The sequence below is a fragment of the Pempheris klunzingeri genome, chromosome 7, assembly GCF_042242105.1.
Source record: "Pempheris klunzingeri isolate RE-2024b chromosome 7, fPemKlu1.hap1, whole genome shotgun sequence".
NCBI lineage: Eukaryota > Metazoa > Chordata > Actinopteri > Acropomatiformes > Pempheridae > Pempheris > Pempheris klunzingeri.
Genome location: NC_092018.1, coordinates 8,193,317 through 8,216,366, shown reverse-complemented (window position 1 = coordinate 8,216,366; position 23,050 = coordinate 8,193,317). Strand labels below are relative to the sequence as shown.

Here is a 23,050-nt window from a genome sequence, read left to right as displayed (position 1 = left end):
ATGTCTCAGCCTCTGATCCAGCTCCAACAAATGGTAGAGCCCGCGCTGAACATTCAAGAGATGCAGTTCTGGCTGGACAAAGCAGTGGCTTGGGGCCAGACTGACAGCCTGGACACTCAGAAAGACACCTGCCTGCACTTAAGCAGACTGAGGGATTTCCTCCAGCAACTCCTGATACATATCAACAACATGGTGAGCTGTTGTGAAAAATTGAGCTTGTGTCCTCACACATTTCCTTTTGTTAACATTGTTCCAATAGAAGAGAAGATCTGAGCGTTGTGTTCTTGACAGATTTGGGTAGTCCTGGCTCTGCACTGTATTTCCCAGATGCCTGGTTAGTCTAATAGAAATGGTCCGTATGCATTAAGTTTTACAACGTCGACACACCTTACCTAAAAAAATTAATTAGAACAGTTAATCAGTTAGGCCAAACGGCTGTCTGATTAATGAAGCACAAAGTTAATTCAAACACACACACACAAACATGCACACGCTCACTCTTTGTCCAAGCCAGGGCATGAACAGTAAGGCCATCGTAGGTAGGGTCCAGCTAACAGAGACTTCTCTGTGCTGTGCAGAGGCTGTGTATGTCTGGCTGGCAGTGCTGCAGTATTGAGTTAGTCAGGTAATAGCCGCAGTGGGAGCTCCAGCGCTAACCTAATGTATCCCCATATCGGGTCCAGGACTGTGAGATTTCAGTGTTACTGCGACCTTGCCTCCTCCTTCCAGCTTTTGCTCCTTAGCACTCTCTGTGTTGCTGCTTTTTAGAACAGATTTTCTCTCACATTTCTCTCACACATAATGTACTCTTTCTCTCGTGAAAGAAACCTTTTTCTTTTTACTCTTACAGTCATGGTGCTCTAGCAGGTTTTAAATTGTGATTCTCTACAGTCCATATGTTTTACTGTAACACTCTGATAATGGTTAGAATCAGTCTCAGTGTCTCAGTCTGTATTACTTTCTCTATGCTTCGGCAGCTAGCCATATATTTTTATAGACAAAGCATTGACTGGCTATTATTTTTATCTGTCTGTCTCCTTTTGTTAGCATTATTCCGGGTATATGTCATGCCGAGGTGTCAGCGTGTGCAGGATGATGGAGCGGATACAAAGAAGGAGAAAAGAATGGTATAGCTTAATTGGGTTGAAATCCTTTTTACTGGCAGTGGGCTCATAAAAGACCAGCTGAGGGTACCCTACTTCTTGGCAGCATTTTGCATCCTTTGATGACTTAACAACTTTCCTGTGGCTTTTGCCTTAAGATGAGAAATAGTCTTAGTGATTATTAATTTCCATGTTTACACTTGGTTAGAAAAGTAGAGGAAGTTTCCCCTCACGTTATTGCACTTCTTAAATGAATAGCTTGACATGTTTATTTTGGGAAATACACATTATTTGCTTTCTTGCTGAGAATTTGAAGAGAAAATCAATACCACTCTCATATCGGTCCATTTAATATGAAGCTTAGTTTAGCATAAAGACATAAAACAGAGGGAAACAACTACCCTGGCTCAATCTGAGAGCAGCAGACCAGCGTCTCTACAAGTCAGTAAGTAACATGTTGTATCTCGTTTGTTTAATCTGTATAAAAACCCAAGTGTAAAAATGAGAATTTGGCGTTTTATGGGGGTCAGCCTATTTCTTGGCCAGGCACAGTAACTTCCTGATGTCTTGTCATCACCATGAGGTTGCCAGGCAACCAGCAGAGAATTCGGAAAGACATTGTGCTCGGCCAAGAAATGGTCTCGGACATAATACCCAATAAAATCACAAACCGACATTCTTACTCTTCAGACTTTGTTAGGATTAAACAAATGAGCTGTGATTATATAATATTTGTACACCATAGAGGTCCCCTGAGGCTCTTTTACCATGGCTGCTACACCACTTCTGTGTCTACCAATTCTTCTATTACAGCACTCTTCAAAGGAATTGATTGAAAAATCCTGCTGCCCAAAGTAAGATGGATGCAGGATGTGGGGAATTCAACAATGCACTGTAGTGTGTATTTGTGTGCTCACCATAGTAACTTTGCTATTTAATGTTAGGGCTACTCTGATTGTGGTTCAGTGATGTCAGGGACAGAAGTGTTTCCTCGCTGTTCTCTTCATCATTGTCTATAAACTTGTCCCATTTGCCTCCCTGGCAAGTGTCTAATCAGTCACTTCTGTCTGAGATGTCTGTTCCTAATCAAGAGAAGATACATAGTCTCAAAGCCCATTTATAATTATGTTGACAAGGCTTTGATGGTGATTTGGCCTCAATAGTCAGTGATAATTACTTTCCGTTGTGATTCCTCATTCTTATGGGGCATTCCTGCAGTCACAAAGCATTAGCAAAGTTCTTATTGTAAATGACCGTTCCTTTTTAGTTGCATCACCGACACAGAAATGCACATGTATACTCACACACAATATTAACCACGTGTTGTTGGATTGATAGGAAGGCCAAGTGTGAGGGCTGTGTTCCAGACAGCATTGGTGGTGTAGTGGGGGCATTTACAGAAATCCTACTCGGCCTATTACCACTCTGCTTCCCATTAATGGTGATCTCATCCACTTGAATGAGTCAAGTTAGTCTCCTTGTCTGCCTGATGCTCTCTTTGAACATTAAGGCCTGAACTTACCTTAACGTCTTCTTTTTATCCAGTGATACATTGAAGCTTCTCCATGTTTACTCATAGCTCTCTGATTATTTCTGATGAAAGGTGCATGAAACGAGATCAATACATACCGGCATTGCAACAACCTTTTTTTTCCTATCTTCATTTCTTCTTGGAAATTTGTCCGTCCTCTTCCTTTTCCTCTGTCCTCATTATGACTAATTGCTGTTCGATTCTGACTCAAAAATAATTACATAGAAATCTGTTTAAAAATTGCAAAAAATGTTCTTTTAAAGGTCAGTGTTTTTTTGATAAGACACAATAGATTTTGTTGATAATTTTCATCCCCTCTAGTGGTAGTGATAAAAAAAAACGCTTAATTTGAGCCAAAAGAAAGGTGTACAAGAGCATGTTTGCTTGGGAGTGTCAGTGAGGTGGATGGGAGGATGAACCCAAGGAACAGATGACAAGGAGAGAGAGGAAGGACAGAGAGAAGATCTTTAGACTTATGGGTCTATCAGTGATATTTTAAATCGGTGTCCCTGTTTTTCCACATTGTAGAATCATATGAGGTCCCTGGCGGCCAACACCACAACCTCCACTGTGTGTTCGTGACAGTGAAGTAAGCCAAATCAGCTTTGATTGAGCAACAGCACGCTGCTTCTATTGTAGTGGGCTTATGTCAGATTTCTTTTAGTGGGTTTCCTGCATCAAAGCTGTTCTCGACAGTATAATTAGCTCACAGATGAAATGTATGATATAGTCTGTTAATGTGGGATTGACATTAAGTTTTAATGTAAATGCACATGAACATGATTCATGCACATGTGTGCAGACATGCTTGTAAATTTAAGTATACGTCACCTCTTTGATCTGTTTTCTGTATGCTCCACTGCAGTCACCATATTGTAAAACGTAATGTGCTCTGTGTTGATGTATTAAACCCAGAAACGTAATTAGATTGAACAACAACATTACGCGCACCTGTGTATTTACAGACCTGTCCTGAATCAAAAATTATTTTGGAAGTCTTCATAAAGACTGAAGGCATTTGTCTCAGGCTCTAGCTTGACGTGTGTGTTGACAAGCACAAGTAATGCCAAGTAATTTTCTGACAAATATGCTTTGTTTGTCATATTAAACTAGAAAGAACAAAGTAGTTGGTTCTGGTTCTGCTGAACTGTCAAACAAAATTTAACGGTCACCTTCTGTTTCTTGTTTTTCACATAGACTAGATCTTGTTTGTGCTGTTTTTGCTATTCACTCACACTAAAGATACTGTAGTCTTGTTTTTCCATTCATTTCAGAGAGCTACCCCAACATGTTATTGGAATGTTTCCAAACCTTAAGTCTAAAATATTACTGGTGAATGTTATCTGAGAAAATCAAATGTATTCAAAACTGAAATGTACAGGAAGCCATGATTAAAGCTTATTCAAGTTCCTAAATGCAGTGTCTGCCATACCGTGAAACCTTCTGGATCTTTTAACTGGCTGTGAGGTGAAATAAATCATATGGTCTGTTGTTTTGAGCTGGATAAACAAACGCAGACATATACACACATACTTAATCCCTTACAGGTATAGCACCCTCGACCAGAGCCCTGTTCTGTGCTGTGTATCTCTCACTATTGACACTATAGTGGGAATGGTGACATGACCAAAACACAGCACACAAAGGTGATGCATGAGTAATGTACTGTGCACCTGTGGATGTGCCTGCTACTCAACTCAGTATCCACAGCCATTAAGTGCACTTGTGATTGTTTGTTGTTGTTGTGCCACAAGGTTGCTAGGATAAAACAAAAGATGATGAAGGAGGCAAGGAGGTGTAAACATGTATAATACAGTGAAACAATGAAAGATCTTTAATTTTTTTACTTGGCTCCACTTCTGTCATAGTTGAGTCCCAGATGGGGAAAAAGACATTACTGTATGTGCCTTCCACTCAGAGAACTAACCCACTTAAGTTATTAGTAAGCTAACAGGCTTAAAGGTATTCAAAATGAAAAACATGAAGACTATTAAATTCATTTTCTCCTGTCTGCGGCTGTCTTTGTTCTGTCCCTAAGAGCTCCACAACAGAGACTATGAAGAGGCTGCCCTTCCTCGGCCAGTTTCTCGGCCGACTGTGCTGGATCCCTTATGTCACTGCTGATGGTGAGTTCAGCTTCTGCAAAACTTTTAACCCCATCTGTATTGGGGAGTAGTGAATGGATCACTATATTCTGTGTGAGGGGTGTTTTATTAAACCAATCTACCATCCTTATAGACATCTATGAACTCATCAAACCTGCTGTGATTTCTGGTGTCTTATTGTCTGCAGCTACCAGCAGAAGGCTGCTGTTTCAGTGTCTGTGGGGACTGTTCTCAGAGCATCCAGGCAGTGCTGTGGAAAGAAAAGCCAACCAGTGGATACGGGTATGGACCAGACTTCCTCTGTCTCTGCTGATAGAGAACTTAGACTGAAGTAAATTATAACATCTTTATCAAAACTATAAAATTCTCAATATATACCTCAGTTTTGGTATACGTTAGATGTTTTGTTACCTCACGCCAAAGAATATGTTTTATAATGATACACACATTTTAAATGCATCCATTTAATTTTATCTTGACACAAAACAGCTGTACAAGAACTTTGCTTAAATGGAAGACAGCATACAATTAGCTAAATAATTAGCTAAATCATTTAACATCTAATCAAAGCATAAGTAAACAACGAGACTGTGAATCTGAGCCTTATGAGCCTTTGATGCCAATTTTGGTACAATTTCCACACTACCACTTGGTTAAAGAATGAACTTTTTTAAGAGTCAAAGTTAGACATATGCATAGTTGTTTATATCATAATTGTTCACTGATTAATAGCAGCCCACTCACTACGCCTTACTTACAATAATGATGCCACATTCAGACATCTATACTTTGTGTGGTTTCATTGGTCATATAGCCAACTAGTGGGGGTACATAGAGATAAAGACATAACCATAACGTTATGGATTTTGGAGTCAGCATGGAGACAAAAACTTGAGTATTTAAAATAGTTATTGAAAAATCAAGCTTTGATTTGGCTTATTTAGTTGTATTGTATATTCTCTTCCATTCGTCCGTCATGCCTTTTCTCATCCTTTTCCAATATGATGACTGACTATCATCCTTTCAACAAATGCCCCTGAAAAAGAATCTGCCTTTGACTGCCTTTGGGCTGTTGAAGAGATTTTCTGTTTAATTTACTTTTAATAGGAGTTCTCTCGCCAGTTCTGTGTCTCCTCTCCAATGGGACAAGGATGATGAATGAGTTAGATTGGATCTCTGTTAGTCTAAGCCTTTTGTGCCCAAAACTGTAAAACATATTTTGAAAGCGAATTAAAATTGACTGTTTCACTGCCTCTTGTCACCAGAGAAGGATCAGGCTTTATATTATAGTTAGTTGATCTTGTTCACTGTGTGTTTTCAAGGCACACACACAAAAGAGGCAAAGAGAACAGAGGGAAGAAAAGATTCTCTAATTTTCAACTTTGAGAGGGTTTACACAGATGGCTTATGATAAACAATGTGGAACCTTCACATTTTTGCCAGATTAACTGTGTGTTTGTATTCTTTTGATTAATTTCTCATCTAATAAAACATCTTGCTAATTAAAACAGTGCCTTGAAAGTAAACCTTGAATTTGCCAGATGGTCTTTGACCTATAAGAGGGGAAGTAGAGTGCATGTGGTGTTGTGTTTGTGTCTATAGTTTGACTGTGTTTTTTTGTATGGGTGTACATCTGTATATATGCACGTGTGCAGGGAAGTGGGGATGGTATCGAGTTATATTTTAATTAATTTAATGTACATTTATATTTTTTAATAATGCTTTTAAAAAATTAAGGATAACTCCCAGGGAGAGGGATCTAGAATGGGTTTGATGTTGGTGTAACTTCAGCAGCTTCAACTGTTGTAGTTAAGATTTAGTGAGAGAATAAATTTTGCTAAGATTTAGAACAGTGAGCATTACTTTCTCAAGTAGCGGAGAACCCTGCTAATTGTGAAATAACTGAGATGAAATTCTCTTGAGGTTAAACCTCACAGAAATAGCTAATTGTGACTGAATGCTTTAGGTGCAGCACTGATGGCCAGAGTTAAAGGGTTCACTGGGTCCACTCACACTAAAATTAGTTGTGGGATACTTCCGGATGAAAGTGTCCAAAGAGCACAACTACAATAAACTCATAACTAGCTCTGCAGCTTCTCATTCTGCTCATTCTCTTCTCCAAAGAGGCTTCCACTCCCCACAAGTGACAGGAATGGCGGGAAGCACAAAAAAAACGATTCACCGCAGCTCATCCCGTCTGGGGGAGCAGGGCAGATGTATGGTTTTAGGCCAGATATGGTCTGTCTCTGTGTCTCCCCTTGTGTCTGTGTTGTACTGCCTGTCCTGGAATGCAGAATGCAGCCTGTTTTCTGTTAGCACTGCCTGATCTCGCTCCCCAACATTGTTTTCTTGCTGCCTCCATAATAGAATGAGGTTCTCGTGCTAAGTTGCACCTAAATACTGTGTTCATATAAGTTTGTGCATGTGTTTTACTGCTACTGTATATACTGTTAGTATCTACAGGGTTATGCAAAAGTTTTAGGCAGGTGGAAAGAAATGCTGTAAGAATGCTTTCAAAAATATGAAATTTAATTGTTTATTTTTATCAATCTGCAAAATTCTCATATTCTCAAATACCATCACTTGGCCATGTTTGCACGTAGTTTGGGCTTTTTGGCCGCAATTCTTCCATGAAGACCACTTTTGGCCAGACTTCTCTGGACAGTAGATGGGTGTACCTGGGTTCCACTGGTTTATGCTAGTTCTGAGCTGATGGCACTGCTGAACATCTTCCGATTTTGAAAGGAAGTAAGCATAATGTGTGTTTCATCTACTGTACTAGTTTCCTTGGCCGGCCACTGCATCTACAGTCCTCAATGTTGCCTGTTTCTTTGTGCTTCTTCAAAAGAGCTTGAACAGCACATCTTGAAACCCCAGTCTGCTTTGAAATCTTTGGAGAGACCTTGCTGATGCAGTATAACTACCCTTTGTCTTGTTGCTGTGCTCAGTCTTGCCGTGGTGTATGACCTGTGACATAACACTGTCCTCCACAAACTCACCTTGGTAGCAGAGTTTGGCTGTTTCGCACTCAGTCTTCCTCCTACATAACTGTTTCTGTTTCAGTTAATGATTGTGTTTCAACCTACATATGAAATTGATGATCATTACCACCTGTTTGGTATAAGTGGTTTATCATACACCTGACTATGATCCTACAAAATCCCTGACATTGTGAAAGTGCACCTAGAAAAATATATGCTCTTTTGAAGACAAAGGGTGTTCACACCAAATATTTTTTTGGTTTAGTTTTTTTTTTCTGTTTGTTCACTTTGATAAAAACAAAATATATAAAAAATATTTTCGAACGCATTCTTATTTTACAGCATTTCTTCACACCTGCCTTTTGTAAAGACTTTTGCACAGTACTGCACATGTATTTTGCCCTTTAAATTATGACAGCGGGCAGAGTATTTTGCCTTTTCTCCTTCATGTCTTCTCACCCCTCCCTGTGTTCCTCTCCTCTCCACATCTGAGTGTTCTCCCTTGGTTTGATGAATGCTGAGTACAGCCACATAGCCGCGGGCTATGCCAGATAGTCATTAGCTCAATCGGCCTGTTTCTCTACATCCTGTACAAGCAGAGGGACCACACAGTGCTGCAGTAACATGGCATGATCTTCGAGTAGATGACAGATAAGTAAAGCATGAGATTGTAATATTAGAGGGCCAGAGGATGGATGCTTTGATAGCTTAATCTTTGACGTGTATCTTCAGTGACTCAAACGGGGTGAACCACAGGTATGCCCTGCAGCTACTGTGGCAGCTTTATAGTTTCAAAACATATTTTGGACCTCTTTGCTCACATTGGCTGCTACTCTCTGGGTTTGAAGATGAAAGTGCCTTCGTGACAATAATGTTTGCCCTTTATTTTTCTCTTTCCTCTTGGGTGGTCTCTTTCAGTAAATGACTTAATGAAATTGTTATTTATATTTCTTCCTTGATGTTTCTTATTTTTAACTATTCTGTTCTAGAATAGTTTGACATTTGGGGAAATATGCTTACTTCTCATCTTGTTAGATTAGTCCGTAAACAAACAGAAATATTAAAAAGCTGTAACTTCCCGGCATCTCGCTGTACAGACACTGTTGGACGAAGTTGCTGTTTCCTCTGGTCTCCACTTTTTATGCTAAGCTAAGCTAATCGCCTGTTCCATACCAACACACCGTCGTGCATCTAACTCTTGCCAAGAGCGCAAATAATCCTGTTTTCCAAAATGTAATTTCCCCTAATGTCATGTATTCCTTTTCTCTAAATGTTTAACAGTTATGATTAAGGTAATTGTACTTGAGTGACCCAAATACAAAAAGGAAACCCCCCAAAAAAAACCACAGAATTGGAAACGGCTATCATTCACAAACTTTGTTAACACACCAGTGAATAACTGAATGAAAACATTGGATGTTCTCGGATGCTATTTAAGATTTGTTTGGCCTAAGTCAGAGTTGTTTGTAAAATCTATATTTTCAATCTTGATCAAGTGAAAAACACACACACTGCTGATTTTCCAGTTTTAAGTCAACCTCCTTAATTATGTATGTCAAAATATCACAAATTCATATGGTCAAAAGATTATAGACTGGGTCTTTACTTTAGGAGCAAAAGAGCCTTTTCCTCAAAATTAAACATTTCTTTAATGCACTCAGTGCACCAGGTTTGAGGACAATTGCTTATAACTTTATTAGTTTGCATGATCATCATGACTTTCCTGTACTCTTTTTCCCTTATTTCATCGTCCCTCTTTTTGTCTCTGCTGTTTTGACCATCTGAGGCTGTACTTGAGTCTTTCATGGGTTTTGGGAGAATTCAATCATGGCTTAGTAATTGTTAACAGGCACCCTTCAAAACTAACCCAAGTCTTTGCCTCGTGCATTTTTCTACATCCTCCGTTTTAATTTTAGATTTATGGAGGGATAATTTCTATGGCAGCATCATGTCCAAGCCCCCAAAACCAGTTTGGTTGCTGGTTTTCTGTGAGAGAAAGACGGCTTTTGACCTAAAGTATTTGCCATCCATCTATCCATTTGCCCTTCATCCCATTCCTCTGGTGACCACACCCGTTTTTCCCTGTTCCAAATGCAGCCATTGCAGTGCGTTCCAGTCTCCCTTGGCCATTGCATCTAACCAGCCTCCCTTCCCGCTCTTATCCCCCAGCCCCACTGTGCCTCCTTACCAAGGGTGGGATGAGTGTGATTGGTTTTGTATGTACTCAATGTGCAGAGTTTGAGAGCGCTCAGATGGTAGTGATTGGGGTTGTTTTGTACGACTATGTGGAGGGTAAGCATCTTAGCGTGCTGTAGGGCCTGGCCAAAGAAACCACACAGCTTCACCAACAGCACTGTAGTGCTCCTCTGCCTTGGATTTTGTTTTTTCTCCTTCACTTGTTGTTTTTTTGCCCTCATTTTTTTTGCATATTGTGCCTCTCTAAATCTCTTTCACTCCTCATTATGTGTTGATCTCCTTTTATCTGTAGTTTGAAAGGGATTTGTATTTTTTTTTGTCTATTCTTAGTGGTGTGGATGTTTCTGTGTTTTCGGTTATAAAAAACGTCTGTGCTGACAGTGTGAGGCCTGCGCTGTTTCTGTTGAATCACACTTTCCAACTTGTACCAGTGAAGCAAATGTTTCGACTGTTTCTTTCTTTTGCTTTTGAATGATGCGATATTGTACTTTTTTAAAAACCATCGCTCACTAACACTTTTTGTAGCAGAAACTGCCCAGAAAAAGATTTGAGAACATGTAACATTATAACTTACAGTATGAGTCCCCTCTTTGTTTCTTCATTATGTCTCACTTTTTTCACTGACGGGAATCAGTGGAGTTTATTAGTCTAGTTTTATCAGTGCATGATGAGGCCCCTTCTGAAAAATGCTTGTAAAACACCAAGACCCTCAGTAACAAAGAATGTTCATTTCTGAAGTTGCTCATATGCTGTCCATACATTCTCACTTACTGGAATGCCTTTTCTCCACTCATGTGGCTCAAATGATGTGATGCCAACAGAGTCATCCTATATTCCAGTAACTAATTAGCTTTGATGTTATGGATCTTGGGGTTTGGGCAGATTGTATTAAAGTCTTGTCCACTGTTGTGGACATACACATAAAGTGCCAATAAACTGCTGCACATTGTGTTACCCACCCCCCACAGAAAGTGTTGCGGCAGCTTTCTACAGAAGAAGACGATGTTGCAGCGCAGGCGTTATTGAAGCATATGGGTGTACCACCTGAAGAGTATCATGTCAAAGTCCTGAGAAAGGTATTGGCCCCTTATTGCTGTTTGTTGTTGCTAATTCTTGTCTGCATTGATACATACTATATGAAATTATATTGTTATTTATCTAAATTGTGCTATTTCCTGCATTTTAGATGGTGGCACTGATGCAGAAAAACATCGGGAAGAGCTGCAGTTCTCTAGGTGACATAAATCAAAGGTACAGCTAAGTAGAAAATAAGGCTTATTTTCTTGATTAATTGTTTGGTCAGGAAAGTGGAAAAAAAATATTATCAGATTCCCAAAGTGATGTCTTTATATGATTTGATAGGACCAAAACCCCAAAACCTCATTTTACAATGTTATACACTACAAGTAGAAAACAAGAAAATCCTCACACCTTGGAGAATGTTTGGCATTTTTATTTGAAATATACCCAAATAATTAGTCAATTATCAAAAAAGGTGCTGATTAATTGACTCATTGACTAACTGTTTCTTTAGTAAAGAGTTCATACAAAGTCTTTCATTCATGTTATGTTTTCAATGTAGGAAATGTACTTTGGTTTTTTCATATTTGAAATGAATTAATGATTCTGTCAGCATATTTGTTGTCTCCTGGCATCTCACACAAGACGGGGAGCGCAGCGCAGCTACATTGACTGATATGGGTGGTGAAATGAAAGGGGGCATTTTTCATCTCAAAGACTGGTGTTAACCCGCCGTCATTAGGACGACCCACTCTCAGAAAGAAAGAAAGAAAGAAAAAAAAAAAAGGCTTTTTGGTCAACAAAGAAGTGGTGCATGAACGCTCACTGGTGGCACCGGGAGTCATCATTGATCATGTGAAAAGTGTAGGAAGAGTTTTGATGATGGCCTATACCAATTTACATAATTAAAAAAATATGTAAATACTATAGTTTGCTGTAAAAGCCCCAGGAGGTATGAATTCTTGCCTTTGCAGGTCATTGATGAGATGTTCCAGATGATACAGATGTTGTCTGTGTGGCTCTTTGCAGGTGTTCATGTGACAACATTCTCGCCACATCAGAGGCTTGTGTCCCCCTGGTCACATGTCCTGAGGCTGCCCCTCTCATTGGTGCACTGCTAGAGCAGCCAGTAACTTGTGTCAGGGCAGCACTAAGTGAAGACTTCCTGGATGCTCTGAGCGCTGCCCACTCCAGGTAGGCTACACTGGTGCTAAGCTCCTGTTAGCTGTGACTTAAGTTTTCAGAAAGTTTTTCCATTAAGTAGTGTCCAACACAAAATCATGTTTGTAGCTGGAGTATTTCAGATGTGTTGTGTTTTATTTTCCCAGCCAATGCTTGTCATTAGAGGAGCAGGCAGTAGTCTCTCTGTGGTGTCACAACTTGTCCAGCCTGGAAGAAGCAGTGCTCAGTCTGCTGGAGTGTGTTCTCACTAACACGGGGTCAACACCACAGACGATACAGGAGCAACTGGCAAAGTCACTGCTGGTTAGTATTTTTGTTCTTGAGGATTTTGTAAAATCGCAGCTTAAAAATGATGAGTCATGATAGATATGATCATATTTCCCAAAAGTACGTGTTCAATACAATGATTTTAGACCAAGAGTAATCAGAAAAAGATCAGAAAAGCTGCTGATTCATTTTCTACTGATCTAATCACTTAATGGACTGATTCGTTCAGCAATATTTTTTGATGTCTAGGCGAGTGAACCCATGGTTTAAATCTCATATTTCATCTCATTTACCTCCATGAACAACTACTTTGTCAGCATCATTATAGGAAGGAAGTAGTCCATCACAGCCACCTGTATATAATACCTAAATGTATATAATAAAATAAATTGTGCAACTGTACTGTGGCATTTTCACAATTTTACTGCTGCATTAACTGGCAGCATTTAAGACTGTTGATAAATAGGTGACATATTGCTGTTAAATGGGTTTGTTATGTACATAGTTTGACTCATCTGCCTTGAATTATAGTCTCACATCAGAAATCACTGCATAGTCCATATGTGTTTAGCTTCACTTTGAACTGCTTTGTAAACTGTGAAACCAAACAGTTTGAATATAAGCCCTTCTCATTTTATTATGAGGTATGGAGTTGTAATGTTTTCATATGCATAGTTCTTGGATGCGTTCCATTGCCTTTTTTGGTGGGTTTTGATTGACTGTTTTTGCCTGGCTAACTCGTACCATTAGGCTTTGCTCTGCATGCATCTCACATCATTTGGCTAACTCTAAACTGCATCTCACATCATTTGGCTTGTGCTACACAGCCTTTACTGTACTGGGTAAGTACTCAACTCTCTGTCACTTGAGTCGTTGGCCACTCCTCACTTCATATGAGTTAAGATCATGACCAGTTCAACAGTCAGAAGTGATTTTTGATTTATAGATTGCCATTACTACTATTGAAGATGATGTCCTCATCACTACAATGCAGTGATTTTTTTGCACAGAATCACTAGGGGCTGCTCTTTTATTTTATCCCACAATAACTTGAGGACATGTTAGACAAATCAGTGCAGCTGTTGTGAGAAGGGAGGATAACCGTAAAAATGAAATTTGACAGTTTGAGAAAACTTAGACAAAGCAAAATGCAACAATGTCTACCTGAATCTAAACCTTATCTGGAGCAATTAATCACTGAGTAGGCATGACATATAAATAGAATGGAGAGGAATAGATTAATCTATGTAGACATGTTTTCTACAAACTGTTTGTACCAAACGTCTGCGCCCAGCAATACAACACCCTGTGTGTACAGTTACGAATGGCATCCTGTTTACTTAAGTGACTGATTGCATTGCCTTTGGAAACTAAATATCAGTGAAACTCTGGTGGAGAAAGAAGGACTGACCTGCCGTTTTGCCTCATGTTAATTTAGGTAAAGTTTGTCAGTTGTGTCACTCCCATTTTCCCAGAGTGATGGTCCACTTGAGCTGTGTGCATAACAGGCTAGAAATGCACACTTCTTTCAGTTTAGGAGCTGTTCTCCAAAATTAAGATGGATTAGAACACACGGGTGTTCATGTATATGAATTACTAGCACTGCATATACAGGAATATACCTGATTGCACTTGATTCCTTCATCTTTAGTTTGCAGGAGCTACAATGTTGGAAAGAAGAGTTCTGTAAACACAACTAAACTAACACTATGTATGTGTATGTAAGAGAGACTGAGCAATCGTTGACTGTTTACCTCTCTGTCCCATCATGGATCTATTTGTTTACCCCCTCATCCATCTCTGATTGACCTCAGTTTTAACACCTTGCCAGTTCACACATGGATGTATGCGTGCATGCAATCCGTCACACCCACATGCCTCCAGTCGCCGTGCTTTGTTTATGATATTGCATCTGGTATAGCGTGTCTGTTGTTTAGAGTTTAGGAGGCATACGTTTAGGTTTCACTAAGCCTTCAGGTTGTTTGGATGTCAGATGTGCGTTTCGCATGTGTGTCTGTGTATGCAAGTCTCTGTCGTCGTGCACGTGTTAAAGAGCTGACCGGCTTGTCTCTCTCTCCTCGCCTCCCTTTCACTCACTTGTTTAAATTGCAATCAAAAATGGGAAACATGAAATTAGGCCCACATTCCTCTTTTTTGTGGCTTGTCCCACACCCGTGTGATCCAGTAAGAGACACAGGCCCAATAACAATAAACACTCACTTCCTGGGTCTTACTGCCAAAAACAGGATGTTTGTTGTGTGCTGTAATTGACCCTTCTTGAAGTGTTAGTGGTAAGGTATGGAGGAGGACGCACCAAAAAACCCATCTGTTTTCACTAGGGGGAAACATGACAGTTTGCCCACATGCGTGTATGCTGGCATGCAACGCACATATGTAGAATCACACTCACATACATAAACTGTATGCCAAGGTGTTGCTGATGCATTGCATGTGATCATGCTTTGCTTTATTAATGCTGTTTTCTGGCCTGACAGGACAAACAAGAAACAGAAATGTCAACTGAAGATTAAAGCGCTTGATTTCTATGTTGGAACCTTGTAATGACACCATATAAACACTGGGTGGGGCTGTTTGTACTTACTGACCTCACTAAGGCTGGTCTGTTACCCTGGCACTTTTTTCAGTTTTGCAGCTACATGTGTGCCCTGATTGAGGGGAAATGCTCTTAAATGCTCCGGGTTGTAGGTAATAATACATATTTGTCCTTGCAATGCAATCATTGTAATATACAGTGTACTGCATTTTTAATCACAGACACAAATGAAAAATGTTGAATTGGCTGTGTGTAAATTAGAGAAAGAGATAAGAGAAAGTTTGATCACAACGGATGCAGGCCCTCCTTTAAGTCCTCATTCTAGTGCATTACACTGTAGGGTTAAAGCCTGTGAGTTTGATTACATGTGCTCCCCCTATAGTGAATCATAAGCCCCTATATAAGAGTATGGTGGGATAAGAGGGAGAATAATTAGGGACCAGAAGATATATAAACACGGGGAGGGAGGCAGACATGAACGGTACAGCTGTTAAATGTTTGCGCCGAAGCATTTTAGAATGTGTTAAATCTAAAACACATGATGAGTGTGCATTAGACAGAGATGAGAGAGTGTGTGTGTGTGTGTGTGTGTGTGTGTGTGTGTGTGTGTGTGTGTGTGTGTGTGTGTGTGTGTGTGTGTGTGTGTGTGTGTGTGTGTGTGTGTGTGTGTGTGTGTGTGTGTGGGAAGGACTGACAGAGTGGTAAAATGAGTGGTTAATGGGGAGAGAGTGAGAACTGGGGGGACCTGAGGCTCTGTGGCAGGGAGGTTTGTACATGTTGCAGCAGTGACACCCAGTGGTCAGCATTTGGGGGTTAATATTTATGTATTCTTGAATTAGTTACAATGGAAACAGATTTTAGTATGTATGAAGCAGATTTTGCCAGCTGTAAACTGTGTTTTTTGTGTGTGTTTCAGCCTAAAGCCTGTGCTCAGCACTGCTCCATATTCTCTGTTGTAAATGACATGTTCAGGTGAGAGCTGGTGTGTTGTTTTGACGTTGATGTCATGCTCATATGTGTATGTTGTGTTTTGTCAGGTGAAGTGGGAATTTCTGATGTTTGTTTGCCAATTTTGTTGTTGTGTTGCAATGGAGTACACCGTAATCATGTCAGTATCCGACAGGTCCATCCTCAAGCAAGCTGAAGGGATCGAGTTTGTGAAATATCTTATCCAAACCTTTACCAGCCGTTTTCTCAGGGAGCTCTCCCCGCTCCGGCATCAGGTATGCCTCAACATCTCAACATAAGATCTGCACACCTGACATCTGTTTCTTTTAGGGCTAAAGCTGATATTTATTTTCACCATCAATTAATCTTGTCTTGTTTTGTTTTTCTTTGTTTAATTGTACAAATATCATAAAACGGTGAATAATCTGACCAACAGTCCAAAACCCAAAGATGGTTTACTATCAAGATAAATAGCCAATCATCATTATAGATGTCTATTTATTTAGATGTGGTTAAACAGCAGAGACAGTTGTTTTTATGTGGATGCTGCAGTTTAAATGGTGACTTTGGTGACCAAGGATTTGAAACCTATTGACCTTTAGCATTTAGTATCATGGAGGACAGGAACAGATATCAAGTTATTCTTGTCCACCATCTTGTGTAGAAATAAAAGGATGATTACTTTTATGCTGCAGGCTTAGATGCACACACAGAGCGATGAACAATTACCTCCCCTCTGCAGGCAAATTCACTTAACATTTGATGAATTCTCCACATCATTATCACTCGATTTCCAGCCGAGAGCTTGTTGCTTGTTGCTTGCAAGGGGATCATCAACACTTCCTGTGTGACTATAGGAAATTATCTGACTCTCACATTTCAACCATTACTGTCAAAAAAACAGAAAACAAATGTGCTACAACGTAGATGTGATACATTTTCACCTCTATTAACCAGTAGATGGCAGTGTTACAGTGTATTTTCAGTGGACTAAAGTTTAATGGCTGAAGTCACACTGCACTAAACGCCACCTATTACATGCTACATTACACATTAGCACCCACTGTATCACCGTTACACAGCCTCCCATTCAGAATGTCATTTTTCAGGCTTTCAGAGCACAGTAATGTATGAGTTCAAGGTAAGTATGATTTATATTTATGAAGCTGAGGAAAATTTGTGTTGTTTCAGATGAGTGTATCTTTGAAGGCCTTGTTCCCACAGTCACCTCACAGTCTGCTGGTTCCTCTCTTGACCCCTCCATCAGGTCAGTGTGTACATATACACTTCAGTCCCTGTGTGTGTGTGTGTGTCTGCTTCTGGATGTTTTACTCTGACACAAGGCACAAAACCCTGTATTGTATGAAAAAGTCTATTCGGGTGTCCTTTAACTGTCTGTCAACAGACCCTTCCTGCTACAGAGTGAATGGGCTCTTGTGTGTCCTGTTCTTGCTAATCAATGTAGTTAGTTAACAGGAGTGTTTTATGTCAAATATAGAAGTGGATATAAACGGGAACAGAAGTTGAGCTCATATCTTCTCAAAAAGTGTCATTCCCTGTGAAATCCATAGAGCAGTTTAATGAGTTACCTGTTTAGAATTGTGAATAACTAAAACCACTGGATATTTTACACATGTCTTTTCATTAAGAAGAATCTATTATCAATACTGAATATATACCAGTGTTAATGTTTGGGAATCTTTACTGTTGAAGCGATACACAGTAGGTGAGTGCAGGGGTACAGCGGAGCAGGGCTTATCAGTGTGTGCCCAGACTGGCCTGTAGGCAGGAATGATTTACATGAATGGAGCCATTTAGGGACACACTGGAGCCCAGCCAGAACTCAGAGTTAATTATTACTGCGTATGTGTGTGTGTGTGTGTGTGTGTGTCTGTGTCATGAAGGGGAATTTCCGGAGACTGAATGGAAATGGTACTGTGAAAAGTCGAAGGTTTGAGGTTTTATCATGATTTGTGCTCCCACTGAAAAAGTTATAAGTTAAGATTTAGATTTACATTGTTAGAACATAGCCTGGGGGAAGACCTTGATCCAGATATCAGGCTTTTGAAATATCAGTTAGGTGGGGTTTTAGTCCAAAACGTGGATTGTGGTAGGAAAGTTATTTTTGACAGAACAATGTAGCATGTGAAAAACACCACTCTGGCCCTTTTAAGCAGTTAAAAATAATAGCTGGAAAACAGGAAAAAGTAATTGCAAGTACCAACAGTAGTTGATCCAGTTCTGCTTGGAAAATATTTGTACCAAATATTTGGAAAGTTGTCTGTTAATGTTGTTTCACGTGCAAAATTGACTCGTGTTACCCTCTGAACAGCAGTAACTTCACTTTCTGAGCGTGTCTTTTATTTGGAAGTATTTTCCGTCAGAATAGTTAGACATTTTGGGAAATATGCTTACTGGCTTTGTTGCCCCAGAGTTACATGAGAGGATCGATATCACTCTCATGTCTGTACAGTTAATATGAAGCTACCATCAGCAGGCTCATTATACAGACTGGAAACAGCTAGCCTGGTTCTGTCAGAAAGTAACAAAATCCACTTACTGTACTGGCACCACATCAGCTCACTCATTAACCCAATTTATGTGATTGTTTAATACATGTATGAAAGTGGTCAATTTTATCAAATTTTTTTAAAGAAAGCGAATAAATGTATATCCCATAATGCTGAACTATTCCTTTAACATTTGCTAGATAGCTTGTGGCTAAAAGTACATATACAAAATGTACTACAAGTAATCATTATGTCTGTATATCTAAATCTTTTCCTGCAGAGATGCCTCAGGAGGCTTGGAGACATCACCTGAACTGGCTCAGCGGCTCATTACAGAGACTGACAGAAGAGGAAGAAGAGCGAGATAGAGACAGCAGCAGTAGCACCAGGTTAGAGTGAGAAGGGCTCGCAGAGAGGATGTGTTAATGTGTGTCTGCTTCCACCACCCTATTGAATGCCTGTGTGGTGTTCTTATTTCCATTAGCTGCTGTTGAGGGGGTGGTTAGTCAGATATTTTCCCCTTGCACTACAGCAGAAAGGTCCTTGTGCACTGCGTGGCTCCTCCAAGCGCTCATTAGAGGCTATTAGCTTGGGAAAGTGAGCTTTGGAGAAAACAAGTGTTTGAAAGAGCAATAGGAGTGAGAATAGGATTGCAGAAGAAGAATCAGAGAAGCAGAGAGACAGTTGACAGAAGTTACAATATTAACATGAAATGGAGTAAAGGAGAGAGTGAATAGCCTTGGTTTAGAGAAAAAAGACGATAGGGGATGGAGATAAAAAGCAGAAAGCAGTTGATGTCCTAGAGATGGAGGCGGCTGACTTGATACCCTCCAGCTGTGGTTTTTAACAGGGCCCATTATCCCCACCACCGCTCCATTCTGGAGCTCCATGCAAAATTCCCAAAACATTGTTCCAAGCCAGTGGTGGGAAAGTAGTATGATGTGTTGCTTCGAGCAAAGATGCAGCTGCCAGAGCCCTGCAGAAGGGTGCTGCCATTCGTATTTTGGAGCCAAGGGAAAAAAGGGGAGATGAGGAAGGGAGCTCTAATGATGGTATTAGGGAAATTTGAGAGAAAGAGAGATATCCTTATCGCTCATCTAACTTCAAGTCATAGCCCTGCTGCAGCTGTGTGGCTGTTTCACTCTGTAGCAGCTATTCTTTTAGGGCTGCAACCAATTGCTATTGTCGTCATTGTTTAATCTGCTAATTAACTGTCTTGTCTATAAATTGTCAGAGAATAGGGAAAACATGCCCACCCAAGGTTACATCCTCAAATGACTTTTCAGACCAAATGTCTGAAATACAAAGTTATTCTGTTAGTTATTTTAATAGAAATGAAAAAAATGGCATTTGATGAGCTGAAAACAGAAGGTAGAAAAAACAAAAACAAAAGCATTTAGTCAGAATCCAACACACCCAAATCTATCAGATTTTCTTTATTCAGTTCCTAGTCTTTAATCGGCCTCAGTCCCTCACTCATTTCTGGCAGGCCAAATCTTTACTTGATATTCAGTACTGACAATACTGACTGAATGTTGAGTGAAGTAAAATCTAATGTAATGTAAAAGCAAGTTGGCAGTTATTATAAGGACGTGGTATTAGCTAAAACAAAGCTCGTCTGGCTTTGGGGTGGGTTTTAAAGATTAAGACATTATGCAAGTGCTGCTATATCATAAAACTGATGCTTATTACCATTTTATCCATTTTTTTATGTAAAATATCAGCAGTTGAAAGAGCCAGTCACAACTGCCCTTTAGTGTAATGTCACAACGGAGAACAAATTATGAGATTCACCTCTAATTCTGAATCAGGTCTGGGTAGAAGCCTTATCTCTTTGTTTCTGCTAGTGTGGGCGGGACTAAAATTACTGGCAGCCAATCAGAATTAAGGCTCATTAATAAAGCTCTAGTGAAAGAGTAAAAAAAAAAAGTAGTGTAAAATTTAAGCTATATTAAATGCTGATGAAGGCCACAAGATGTGTCTGAAAGTTCTGGAAAAATTTCCAAGGTCATGAATGAATTTTTGAGCTCAAGACAATTGATGATTTTTGCTTTAAATTATTCAATTATTTCAACCCATGTAGCACATGCTTATGTTCTTATGTTTCCGGGTGTGCTGCCGTGTCATTTGTCCACACACTTCCACTGCAGCAGCACAGAAAAATCCTTCAGATCCCACAATGCCAAGTGGAGCCGAGTGTTCAGGCAGCTCTCCAACTGTGCTGTTTCTCCTTCTGTTCTGTAGGGGGCACCGCAAAGTGTTCGAGGCCTGGTTCCTGCTGGTGCAGTGTGCCCAGTGGGTGCAGGTGGCTGTCCAGCTGCTGGTGACATCAGGGCCTGAGGAGTGCACTCCCCTCCTGTGGCTGCTGACCTTCTACCACCACCCCACCAACAGGGGGCACCACAGAGCACTACAGCTGGTAGGATAGTAGAATAAGAGACACAATTGTCTTTCATTTAGTTTTTATTCGTCTTTTGAATAAGAGGTCGGTCCACCACAGTGGTTCAAAGAATATCTCATCAACTGTTGGATGGATTACCATGAGATTTGGTACAGACATTCATGGTCCCCTGAGGATAAATCCTGAAGACTTTAATGATGAGTTTTCCTCTATGCCACTTATAGCATCTTACAACATTCTTTTGGTTTAGTTTTATGATCAAATATAAAACTAATGTCATTCGCATCAGCTCCACGAATGCTAATGAAGATGCTGAACATGGTAAACATTATACCTGCTAAAACATCAAAATGTTCACATTGTCACCCTGAGCGCCGGTGTTGACATTTAGCTCAAAGCACCAGTGTGCCCAGCTTCACAGAGCTGCTACTGTGGCTGCAGTTTTTTGTAACTATTTAATTCAGAAATCACTTTAGACATTTTGCTTATTATCCTATAAAGGTTTGCTGCTGCCAAATGGTAAAGAACAACAATGTATTGAGGCGTATTGAAGAGGTTGTTTTTTTTTTTTATATGACTGTTTGAAGGAAGGAGTGTGGATATAAACCCTAATAGTCTGTCTATAGAATGTGCAGTATCATAACTCAACGTCATAACAATGTGGATGGGCTGTTATTTGCTCTTGGCAGATGTGTCGTCGTTTAAAGCCATAGAGAAAATACAGAGAAAGAAGAATAACACATTAAAGAATAAATTATGGATGACCCCTATCTGAGAGGGAGAGAACGAGACAGTGGCAAAGAGAGATACAGATGAGGGAGGGGAGCCGGGTGAAAAGGGTGATGTAGTATTGATTTTTCAGTGAGCGCCTGGCCAGCTGGACTGAGTTTCATCTCTCTGTCTCCTGTTTGTCCGCCTCCTCTCATAACCCTGGGAGACTCGCTGTCGTCGCCGCCGCCATCTCTCCCATTACGATCTTACGTTCAGCTCACATGGGGTTGCCTTTGCTCATCATTTGTGAATTACTAATCTATTGATTTTTATACTACTACTTAAAGCAATGCTTCTTGACTCTAGTCTGGTCTATAAATAAACACCTGTCAGCTGATCGTGAGTTTATCATTATCATCTATTGTGGCCCATCGTTTCCAGGTACGAGCCAAAGAAGCGTGGGACCACCTACACTCCCTTTTCTTGGTCTTAGGCTGTCCTCCTCCTCCTGTTGACCGCCTGCAGTCATTGGTCGCTCTGCTGTCGCCACAACCTGAGATCCCACCGCTGTCTCCATTTTTGATTGTCGACCTCTTAGTCAACTTTGCTGTTTTCTCCCAACAATCACTGAGTGCGTCAACAGAGATTTTACAGATGGTGAGGAAACAATCCATTTTCTTCCCCTTAAATCTGTTTTCAGTCATTTCCAGATTCATGCTCCACATCCCATGGTTATGGTCATGCACATCATGACTCATTGAACATTTTGTTCTGCAACAAAATAATGTATGAATATTTGAGATACTTGAAAGTTGATTTTCAACTCTGGAAACAGCACGGTACAAAAAAATCTCACCACAAGGTCCATTTTATTACTTCTATGGAGCTTTCAAGCGTATCACACAATCTTCCCCAGCATTGAATTGTTGATGGTGATTCCAGTCCTCAGAGTCCTTTCAGGACTTTTTTTTATTTGTTGGGGATAAAATTGAGATTTAAAGTTCATTCTTGGCCTTCAAAACCACATTTTAAGAACAAACCAAGTTTTTTATTCTTGGCTATATATATAAAAATTCACAAGCATGCCATCAGTTTCTGGAAGTTTGATATAGAGTACGAGTGCTGTTAATTTTTCTATCATAATATGTCACAATTACTGTGTGCCTTTTCTGTTTGAAAGTTTCAAATACTTTTCAAATACAAATTTTGCGTTAAGCTTTTTGGCCCCGTCACAGGTGACATCTTTTTGTCTTTGTACGTGTGTGTTTGCGTCCATCCAGGTGGTGGATTGGTCTGGTCTTTTTGATGAAACTCATCATGTTCTCAGCTCACTGGAGCTCAGACTAAACGAAGGAAGCTGCCTATCAAGCCACGCTAACAAAGTTCATCTGAGGATCAAGGCACTTCACAACACACTAAAGCATGGAGCCCTGCTGAGAACAAAGCACTCGCACTCAAACACTACACACTAAAGCAGGTGAGAGCGTATACCCACACACACGCACACACACGCACACACACGCACACACACGCACACACGC

The 23,050-nt window shown here is 40.1% G+C and overlaps 1 protein-coding gene across 1 annotated transcript; it reads left to right on the top strand.

The window, feature by feature from the left end:
* On the top strand, positions 1-23,050 carry fancc (FA complementation group C). Its single transcript, XM_070833400.1, has 14 exons — positions 1-192; positions 4,673-4,760; positions 4,927-5,021; positions 10,885-10,992; positions 11,103-11,167; positions 11,966-12,130; positions 12,265-12,421; positions 15,856-15,911; positions 16,063-16,162; positions 17,079-17,154; positions 18,678-18,786; positions 20,642-20,816; positions 21,951-22,166; positions 22,790-23,050. Exons 1-14 carry the CDS (start codon positions 1-3, stop codon positions 22,979-22,981), a joined length of 1,794 nt encoding a protein of 597 aa, XP_070689501.1. The 3' UTR covers positions 22,982-23,050.